The sequence below is a fragment of the Monocercomonoides exilis genome (genome assembly GCF_001643675.1).
Source record: "Monocercomonoides exilis strain PA203 chromosome Unknown scaffold9-1957334, whole genome shotgun sequence".
Lineage (NCBI taxonomy): Eukaryota > Preaxostyla > Oxymonadida > Polymastigidae > Monocercomonoides > Monocercomonoides exilis.
In genome coordinates, this window is record NW_027150554.1 from 710,644 (window position 1) to 722,275 (window position 11,632).

Sequence of the window (11,632 nt, forward strand, 5' to 3'; positions counted from 1 at the left end):
CTTCAATTTTCTTTTTGAATAAGAAACTATTTCTTTTTCAATTACATCTATAATGTGCATATTATCTCGAATAATATCATATCTTCATAAGCAGCATTGGTAATTCTTTATAAGTTCTATACCTATTCATTATATTTTTTAATAAAATCTGTAATCAAAGTCAAACTTTCCACGATATTCTCAGGATATTTCCACAAAAACTGCATTTGTTCACAAAACTCAAAATATATATATATTATGAAACAACTCTCAATTTCTCTTTTTGTTAAATTATGTTATACACATTGTGATATGATTGCAGAATAAGTTTGGAACAAAACATGGTTTTTTTCATAAATGAAAAAATTTTGCCCCATTTGAAAAACATTTTTTTTTGAAATTTAAAAGGATAAAAACAGATTGAAAGGCTTGAGAATTATGGTGATAGCAAAGAAAATGAAAATGCAAACATTCAATCAATTTGAAATAACATTCAGAAACAAGAAAAAGTGATAAAGTCGATTTTTTCTCTTTTCTCATAAAAGATATAACAATGGGAATTTCTTCAAAAAAGAATAATTAATTTTATGTAATTTTAATTTATGAAAATTTAAAAAATTTCAAAAGGAAATATTTTTGATGTTATTTAATATGCACATGTGGAATTTTATTATTTCAAATAAATTTATTTCTTTGGCGAGACTAATTCAATTTGACTTCTGTGAAGAGGGGATATTTCACTTGAAACACAGGCTTAAGTGCAATGTTCCTGGAGATATTCAATGATTTCTTAAAGCTCACTCAAATACTGTTCTTTTGGCATTATCTTACAAAAGATTGGAAAAATATTTAAAAATCAATTTATCAAAAAACACTCTTTCCATCCAATTATTTGCAAACTCAATAACGCTATTTCAACATCTTTTTGCATTTCCTCGCTTTCCTCCTTGTTCAAAGCAGATTTCAGAAGGTAAGGCACGCAAATTGATATCAATTTATATGAAAACCATCCATAAAGCAAAAGCCAGAATTCGATGAGGTCAATTAGAAGATTGTTATTTTCTTCTTTTTTCTTCTCTTCCTCAGCAATCATCTTTTGAACTATTTCGTAAAAACACGAAACGCAAAAATTACCGTTCCAAATGCCTTTCAGCACCTCAAAATGCCCCATTTGCTTCAACATCAAAATTGCATTTTCCATTGAAAGTTTCTTATCTTCAATCATTGTGTGAATTTCATCAATAACTCTGATGTGAAAACGTGTCTGAATTCATAGTAATCCATTCCATCAATAAATTCTTTCGTTTCTTTAATTTTCTGTTTTTGTTCGGATTCAGTGAATTGTTCCAACTGTGAAAGTTTCTCAACAAAAATTGTAAAATAAAAAGATGAAATTATACACATTTATTAATTTAACCATTCATTTCTTATAAAATTCTGTCTAACCCAGAAATATTTGTTTTTTTGAACGTAACTGAGAAATCAACGTGAAACCAAAACAACAAATAAATTCGTTTTCGAAAAATTCGTTGAATATTCGAATTAAAAAAAGCAAAATACTCCAAATCAAAATTTTTTTCAAAATTACACAGGGTTCGAAACTTCTTTTGCAACAATGATTTTTTTCTCGAAGAAGGCAAATCAAAAAGCAGAAAAAATAGACCTTTTTTCAACAAATAAATAAGGCTTCACAACATATAATTTATAAAGTTTGAGTTTTATTTTTGGTGACTATCTGTTAAAAGAGCATGTCTGAGCTGCTTGAATGCACTACAAATGATGCGCCCATGCAAGTTATGGAGCTGTCGATGAGCATGGATTTTGTTTACAGATGGAGGAGCGAGTGGCTGTTTGCATCTATTGCTTGCGAAAAGAAAATTTGGTGGGGGAAATCAGCATGAATTCGAACTTGGTTGTGAATTACAAAACATATAGTGCAATATCTGCTGCGATATTTTGAATGAAAAATAACTCAAGCAAGATGCCGAAAAAGCGAGGAGAATATATTTGAAGGATTGAATTGAACAGCTTGTTCATTTCGAGGGAAATGTGTTTCACTTGGCATTTCTTTTGCTCAGGACTTGTTTAACATGATTTTTTGGGGGAAGATTTAATTTGTGGAAAAGGAAAGGGAATTGAGGGATTGGACAATGGAGGAAACGAGTTAAACAAAACACTCAGCAGGCCTCAACAACAATCTCATTTGCATTTTGCACTGAGCATGCTGGTATGCTATCAGCAAAGACATGACGTTGAATAAGTCTTTGAAAAGGAGTTTATTTGGAGAAAATTAATTTTTACTTTAATCATTATCGGTTTCATAAAGGATTCTTTGCGTTGGATGACGTTCTATGTCAGCGATTTGTTATCTAGTTGTCAGTTTTTTCATATGGCAAGAGGCAGCTTTGGAGAACAAGAAAGCCAACTGAGTTGATAATTATTAATCAATTGGAGGTGGGATAATAATTCTAGGTAAAAAAAGATGGTTTGACTTTTTTTTATTTCATTCATTTTTCTTTCAAGGTGTTCTTTCAGTGAATGCAGATTGGACATGAACAGGAATGCCATAGAAAGAAACGCCTTCTTTTCATTTCGCGAAAGATCCAGAAGTTTATGAGATGATTCTTATTTGCATTTCATTCAACAATGACATTCATGACTTCTGCAATCTGTTTTGCATGACGCATAACCCGACAATGCTTAACATGAGCTCGAAAGAGAGAAAAAGCAGTTTTTTGGGATGTTTATCGAGAGTGCTTAAAAGAAGCGACTCTTTTGTTAAATGATGAGTTAACTGAGCATACACACTCAAAAGATAAATAACTTCTAATGTTCTTCAACACTCATCTTCTTTGCTTAACTCTTTGCATCTATCTCCTTTATAACAAATGTCGTTATCATTTTTCACCACCTTCTCCCTCTTCTCCCTCTTCCTCCTCCTATCATCTTCATATTTTACTCACACCTCTTTTTTTTCTAACAAAGAAAAAGATCGCATTCTCCAGAAAAAATATTGCATTTCCATCCTTTTCAAAAAACATTTTTCGTTTCATTTTTAGAATTTCAAATCATCCATCCCACCTTCTTCGAATCATTTCTCTTGGATCATCTATTCAATGTTAAAAAAATTTTTAACTTCATATAATTTATTCACATGTTCAACGGATGATATGTTTCAAAAAAAGGTTAGAAAATGAAGTGCAAAAAACACAAAATTTATATTGAGTGCTTGTTTTGAAAGAAAAAAAAATATAAATATAAAGAAATGTCTTTGTCTTGAATTTCTGCATAAAGAAGAAAACGGAGTAGACGACTCCAATAGGCTTCTATTGCGTTGGTGCAACAGTCTGTTTATTTGTCCCAAAAGCATTTCTTGAAATTATCGTTAAATACTTAAATCCTTCTTTTTTAATTTTGCTGTATCCTCTCCATTCATCGCTCCACACTGTCGTCCCAGCATGTGAATGCCTTCTTGACACTCCCGTCAAGCATATTGATGATCGATCGTCAACTTTTTTTAAAAAAGATTTAGGATTTTTGACATTTGATTCAATTCCGCTGACTATCCATGTCTGTTTTTTTGGTTTTCCTTTCCTATATTTTCTTCTTCTGAGTAACATTTCGTCAACTTGAACAGTGCAGTTTCTTCCACCAATTCTTCTGTTTTTTCCTTTAATCATTTCTTGTGCTGCCCTTCGAAATAGATTAAAAAGAATGCAAATAGCGTTACAGCTTGCTCCTGTCAAAAAAGATGCGCGCATAACATCAACATTAATCCACCATAGCAACAACATTTTCATTAAAGTGGAAATCAATAATTTCGAATAAAAAAAATATTGAAATGTGTCTGATAGATTGGAATCAACATTTGCACTTGCACTTAACTATGTTTTTCGCACAATAAATGATTCCTGGTGTCTTTTTGCATTTTGTGCACGTATTAGCTGTTGTAAATAATCTGTACGACAATAGCAATTCAATTGTCTTTCTCTCGTTGGAAAATGATTTCAACAGCGTAGAAATATCTTTTTTCGAATCACGAAAAATTGGCATATAACTAAAATCAAATGGTTTTTGACAAAATCCTCACAAATGACGAATAAACAAAAATTTCAAACCTGTTAAAAACAAGAAAATGGTTTGGGAAAGTTAAAATGAAAAAATGAAAGTTTCAAACCATGCATATTCAACAGATTAAACAAATTTTGAACAAATTAAGATAACATTTTTCTTTCTTGGTTAATATAAAAAAATATTTTTTTTTTGATGTTCCATAAACTTGGAACTTGCCGATCCTATCCATCCGCCTTCGAGCCTTTCAATGCATCAAAAAATCCATATCTGATCCTTCTTTCTCTCCCTTCCGAATTTTCGTATTCTCCACATCTCCTCATCGTTTTCCGCTATCTACACCTCTCCACCTACAACTTTCTTCGTAGAATTCCATAATTATGAGCAGAACACACGAACGACACTACCCCCAAATCCCACAGTCTTTTTGCTAATGGCAAGTATTGTTGATGTCGTTGAAATACGAATTATAAGAAAGTTAAACAAACAAATAAATAATGTTGTTCCAAAGGGAGTCTTCATTTCCTCTAAAACAGCGTTGTTGTTGACTGATGTCTTTTCAGTGCATTTCGTGCACTTCCAAAATCTGAAGTTAGGCACTATTTTTTAATGATTTTTTTGGATTCTATGTTTGGTTCATACAGGTTTTTTTATTTTTCCAGGATATGAGTGAGAAACCAATCCCAAGTTGTGTATTTGTTATGAAACACCTTATTTTGATCAGAACTGCTTTCTGTTCCAAAACTAACAGGAACTTATTCCTATTTATATTTTTTTATTTTGTTCATCACCATATAGGGTGATTTATAGAACCGAACTTTTTTAAAAACAAGGACTTTTTTTTTATAATAAGTTGATTTTTCCAACTTTTTATATTGTTTTCAAAATATAACGAAAAATCAATGACTGAAATTCTAGATTTAATTACTATTCCTAATCTCTGATGTATATAAAGATGTGGTGGGTTAGCTCATCCAACCATGATTAGTGCATCCCCTGAGGAGATTAGGAAATAGCAAGGGGGATATCTATGTTAGCATTTAATCGAAAAAAAATTTTTAAACGGGTGATTGTTTTTGAAATCATATTTTTTCATTCAAAAATTTCGGTGCAAAAATATTTCTTTAATAAAATGTATTCAATAAGCCTTTTCACTTTTCAGTTTTTTTTATTGATAATCTTTGATTCGGAATAACCATTAGTTATTAGAAACAATCATTATGCTACTTTTCTTTTGAAATAAAAATTTCTTTCCAAAAACTTTCAATCTTTGAAAAATCAAAACCCCGAAAAAAGATATGATTTTAAAAATAATCACCCAAATTTTTTTCTTTACAAGAAAAATTTTTTTTAATTCAAATTAAAAAAGATCATTTCCAGAATATTTTTTCAATGAGTGTTGTGAAAAACAAAAAAGAATTTGTACAGTTAATTCTTCGAGAAAAAATGATGTCATTTAAATATCGTAGAATTGAAAATCGATTAGAACGCATGGCGCGGATAGTTGTTGATGGACATGTTCCAATCGTTGATGCAATTAATTCCAAAGAGTTCTCTCGTTCAGCAATAATTAGAGCAGTTTCAGCAATTGAAAGCGGCAGAGCTGTTGCAAAACCTGGCAGGCCAGAACTATTCAATGAAGAGGAAAAAAACATTATTGTTGGAGTTATAATAATCGAAAGCTTATCCGGAACTAGTTTAGATGCAAAGAGAACAAGAGAATTAGTTTGATTACACATTTATTTATCTTTCGTTTTTAATAATAAATATTTTTCAGATGGAATCCGTCCTTTCCGACAAAAAAAGACGATCAGAAACTGATATTGATGAAAACACCAGTGTGTCCAAAGCATATCCATATCTATTTGCAAAAAGGAATTCTGAGCTCAAAGCGTCCATGCCAAGAAATGTGGATATCCAACGTCTTTCAGTATCCAATCAACAAGCTCTTCTTCCTTTCTACGAGCTTCTGCAAAATCTTCACAATTCACATCATTATTCACCTTCTTTGATCTTTAACACCGATGAATCTTCGCTCCGCCTATCTGATTCCTTCAAAACTCTGGTGATTCATCCTTCAGGAGTGCCAGCCGGTTTCCATACTACACCTTCAGGCATGCCCAGCGCAAATTTGGTTGTCTCAGCTGCTGCAAATGGAAATTTTCTCAAAAGCTTTGTGTTGTGGTCATGCCACAAATTACCAAAGGAAATGCGAGTTCTTCGAAGCGCATTCATTGATATTTGATATAACAACGATGGATGGATGACGGAAAGCGTTTCAAAAAGATACGCAGAAGAGATTATACTGAATTAAATCATTGAAAGAAGGGACATATAAATGAAGAACCATGAAAGATGTCTTTTTCTTTTGGATTCTCACTCTTCTCGGGCTCAGCCTGACGTATGGCAGATATTTACTGATAACAACATTGACTTCATCACTTTTATTCCTCACAGTTCACACATCATACAACCTCTTGATCGTGGTGCATTTGCAGTCTTCAAAAAATGCATCAACTCTCTATACTCTGTGCCTCCAGATTCTTCCATTTCTCTCTGACGTGAGGCCATCTCCAACGTTCTTCTAGAAGCTCTTCAGACAGCATTTCTTCCTGCAACTGTTGTTTCTTCGTTCAAGAAAAGCGGCGTGCTTTCAAACAAGTGGCATTCAGTACTATCAACACCTCCATAGGAACCTTCAGTGACACTGAAAAAGTGAACACACAGGTTTGATTTTTTTGGAAAAATTATTACTGAACAAAAATTTCTTGAAGAATGGAAAAAAGAAAAGAAAAGAAAAGAAGATTAGAAAAGAAAAGATAATAATGATGAAAAAGAAGAAATAATTATTATTGCAGCTGAAAAGCTCAAAAAAGGAGATTTTACAAATCCTGCATTTTGAATGATGATATTTTGGATAATGAATCAAAGTGGAAAAATTTCAAAAAAATTGTGAAGAGAGAACTTGTTGATTATATTTATTATTAATCATTTCAATTTTCACAATAAAACATGATTGATAGAAAAAAAATTTTTAATAATTTCTTACCAAAATAAAAAAAGTCCGGGTTTATAAATCGCCCTATGCAAGACCGCATTATATGGGAATGGCCTATTTTTTGTGAAATTAATATATGAGTAATGTTGATAATAGATATCATGTTTTCATGCATCAAAGATGTGCGGAAGTTGACAAAAAAGTCAAAACCAAAAAACTAAAAATTGAGGAAGAAATGTGAGAAAGAATTTTATTAAAAAAAATTAAAAAAATCCATTAATCAACTTCCATGGGGTCAAATTCTGATGCACTTGCACCGTCCCCAGCTCCAAGGGAATCTGATTCTTCAAATTCTATCTTTTGAAGAACGTTATTTTCATCTAATATATCAGATTCCAGCTCTGATTCTGTCGAGTCACTTTCTTCACTTTCAGAATTTCCATTTCATTTTCTTTTTCAGTTCGATCGAGGACGATTTCCTTTATTAGATTTTCAAATTGTATTTGAAAGTTTCTTCTGACAAGCCATATAGATAAATAGTCCCCAAGAAACTTTTCTCTGCATCCTGTTCTTGGAAAAATTTTCCGTAAATTCATCCACAAACCTTCGACAGTGTTTGCGCAGGAATGTGTTATTTTGTTTTTGAATTCTCGCTTGTGACAGACAGTATCATGAGCGTAACCATAATCTTTCTATCTCGTATAAGCTTTCCATTCATCGCTCATGATCCGAGTTCCAGGAAGAATTATGGCTCGTATAATTGGAACCAATGTCTCAGCCTTTCTATTTGGCACGATCATCACGAAGTTCTTCCCCGTACCTGCCTCTGGTTTCCTTTCCACAGCTCCAAATATCCAAATTTGTCTCTTCTTTTTCCCTCGCTCATCCTTTCTGCGCCTCCAAACCGCTTCGTCGATCTCCACAATTCTTCCCGTCCCTCCTATGATAGCTTGATTTTTGTTCCATATTGATGTACATCTGACTCGAATAACACTCGTCCAATAATGTATTGTGCATTCACTTATTCCAAGCAGTTCACCAATGTGTGCGGCTGATATACCAATGTGATGATGTAAAACAATCATCAAAAATTTTCTCAGTGGTATTTTCGAATTTTCCAGTGATGTGTTTTTAAAAACTGACTGTTTTTTGCCGCAATTTGCGCATATCCAATATTTGTAAAATTCATCTCCAAATGTGAATATCATTTTGCATTTATCATGTCTGCATACTGGAACTTTTTTTTCCAGCGCATTTTCGAAATACCATTTCCATGCACCCATTTCATCAGAAAATATATCATTGAGTTCACAAATAGGTGTTTTTGTGAACATTCTGTGTGACAAAGACATTTGATGAATGTTTGATCGAACCCATTAATACTTGAAAATGACCTTTGTTCAAAAAATAAAAGTTATATTTTTGACCACTTTCCGCACGTTTTATGGAGATTATTATTGTATTATAATTAATTATAAATCAAATAAAACAGAAATTAACTTATTCCAGACGTTCCTATATCTTCAGATCTTGCCAACTCTTTTCTCTTTTCTTTTTCAATTTCATCTTCTATCTTCCTTTTCAATCTTCTCTAAATATTCAAAAAGATAAGTGAGCTTTCACATGGAATATTGCCATTGATTTTTTGATGCCAAATCACCTCCAAAACATCACAAACAGCCCCACTCTCCAACAAATCATCTATTTCCTTATTTCTGTTTTCTGCTGCATTTCTGAACGAAGAAATGCATCGATTTCTGATTTCTCTGTAATAATCCTTTTCTGCTCGAATTGCCTTAGAAACGCTGCAAATAATCCCTACAAATTCATCGTTCAAAAATTTTTATGAGGATGGGAAATGATAACACATTTTATTCAATCTCCCTATTAATATCTCTTCTTTCGCTTCCTTTCCTTTTTTCTCTCTTAATCCGCACATTTAGCATACTCTTCCTTTTCATTTGCTTCCTCTCTCGCAAAGTGCAACTCATTCACCGATTTTTCTTCATAACTTTTTCGATATCTTAATCAACTTTTCAAAAAAAAAAAAACCAGTCAATCTGATAGGATTGCTGAGAGAAATGTCCATATCTCAGATGGTATCAGTTGATTTCTTTAATTTCTTTGATTGTTTGTTCATGCTGAGCTTTCTCAATCAAAAGAAAATCAAGATCTGTCATATCATAACGAATCAAAAATGCTCATTTGCAACACAATTAATAAACACATTTCATTTTCAAACAAAAAACAAAATCTCAAAAAAGATGATTCTTCCGTTTTATGCTCTGCCTTATCTTCTGTTCTTCATGAAATTTATTTTGAGTATAGAAAAGATGAAACAAAAAAAGTGTTTTTGTCAAAGGAAATCGAAATTTTTATTCAAATTACAAACTCAAATGTGCAATTTTCTTGGCTTCTTTTTTATGGATTACATCTTTTTTTTTTCATTCCATTTTTTTCAACAGCGAAGCAAGAAAAACAAACGATTCATTCTCGAATTTTTAACAATCAAACAAAACGGTAAATTCTTTGAGTTTGTGAATAAAAGCGAATTCATTCGAACACATAATTAACATTTTTCATATGCGTTTCATGAGCATATTCAAATTAATGTTCTGTGTTATTAAAATGTTTGTGCCCATCATCAACCAAATTTTGATTGCCAACAGTAGGATTGAAACACATGTAATAGTCAACTTCAATGTTTCTCAATCACTGAATTGGATTTCAATTCCAAATATAAATCCAATTTAAAATATTCATTGAATGATTATTCCATAACAACTATTCATATTTGTATAGGGTCAGATTTTTATTAGTACCCCGTTTTTTATTAGATCCTAAATTTTTTTTTCGTATATTACTTCAAATAGAAGCTTTTACGCAACAAGAATAATTTTAAAACAAATAATATATTATTATTAGGTTGTATACCAAATATTTTTGAAAATTATTTCTTTTAAAAAAAGATCTGAATTTTTTATGTTTTATTTTTTGATCAATGTTTTGCTTGTGTTTCCATGAGTTTTTGAAACCGAGTGTTTTCCTTGTTGGCATTGTTTTTAAACTTTTCTTTTTAACATTTTTGGTTATTTTATAACTTGAGAAACTCATTTTTTTCAATAGTTTTCACACCTCACCTTTTTTTTGTAAAATTGAAATATTGAAGAAATATGTTGTTGTTTTTTTAATTAATCATACGTGCATGATTTGCAAATTAGTGTATCAAATTATAAATGTGATGAAAAATTGAATCAAAAAGTATTTATATCAGAAAATGAAAAAGTTGATATTTTATTTTTCAGGTTTTATTATTCATACACATATAATTAACAAAGAATTTTTTTGAATATGACATTATTCATAATATTACATCATTTAAATACAAGGAAATTTATTATTAATAATTTGTTTTGTAAATATTTCAGTTTTACAAAAAAAAGGTGAGGTGTGAAAACTATTGAAAAAAATGAGTTTCTCAAGTTATAAAATAACCAAAAATGTTAAAAAGAAAAGTTTAAAAACAATGCCAACAAGGAAAACACTCGGTTTCAAAAACTCATGGAAACACAAGCAAAACATTGATCAAAAAATAAAACATAAAAAATTCAGATCTTTTTTTAAAAGAAATAATTTTCAAAAATATTTGGTATACAACCTAATAATAATATATTATTTGTTTTAAAATTATTTTTATTGAATGAAAGCTTCTATGTGAAGCAATATGAGATAAAAAATTTTTAGGATCTAATAAAAATATGGGTACCAATAAAAATCTGACACTATATCAACAAAAAGAACCAACATATACAAGGAAGTGGTTTTTATCCTTGAATATGATGATTTGTGCAATTAATTTCAAAAAAAATAAAGAATAGTTTTCTGATTGTTATATAATGAAGGAAATAACTTTATTTTGCAGTTATCTTCCCCTATCGAATTATTACGTTCCAATAACGCAAATCCTATTGAATCATGCAAATGTATTCTATGGGCGTTGAAACTTATCTCAGGCAATATCTCTAACGGATCAGTGAGATTCATTTTCTTTTCTTAAATAATTTTTGGAAACCGTTTTTCGTTTTTTTCCACTTTTTTTTCTCTCCTCCCTGCTTCTCTGTTCATTCTCGTGCATACTTCCACATTTTAATAATTGCAACAATTTCGCTTGTCAATACCAAGATCAACAAATTTTAAAACTTTCACTCAACGATAAATGTCAACTTGATGAACAATTTCCTTTAATGATAATTATTCCATCTGTATCTGTTCGAAGCTTTTCTTTTCCATTTAACATTTGTAATGAAATGGATCAAGAAACCAGAACAGATCTGTATCGACAAATGTCTGTTCGCTTCTCCCAAACTCGTTCGAATCTTCAGCAAGTTGTTCATATTTAAAGTGGAAAGAGACTTAAGTTAAGATTGCTTTGAAATTTTTACAGCCCATATACATTTCCCTGCACTTGGCTGTATCATTGATGAAAAAGTTGCTATGCGAATAAAAAATGGCCGTCCAGCTGTAATTTACCGGTACACTTCACACAAAAACATCCTCTGACCTGGATGATCTTCAAATTCGTTG

General features: G+C 31.0%; 1 protein-coding gene across 1 annotated transcript; it reads left to right on the forward strand.

Moving 5' to 3' along the window:
* Window positions 1-5,541: 5,541 nt before the first annotated feature.
* Window positions 5,542-6,295, forward strand: MONOS_12912 (uncharacterized protein; the record flags this gene model as incomplete). Its single annotated transcript, XM_067865572.1, has 2 exons — window positions 5,542-5,775; window positions 5,828-6,295. The coding sequence occupies 2 exons, from the start codon at window positions 5,542-5,544 to the stop codon at window positions 6,293-6,295; spliced, it is 702 nt and encodes a 233-aa protein (XP_067732384.1).
* Between the last annotated feature and the right edge of the window lie 5,337 nt (window positions 6,296-11,632).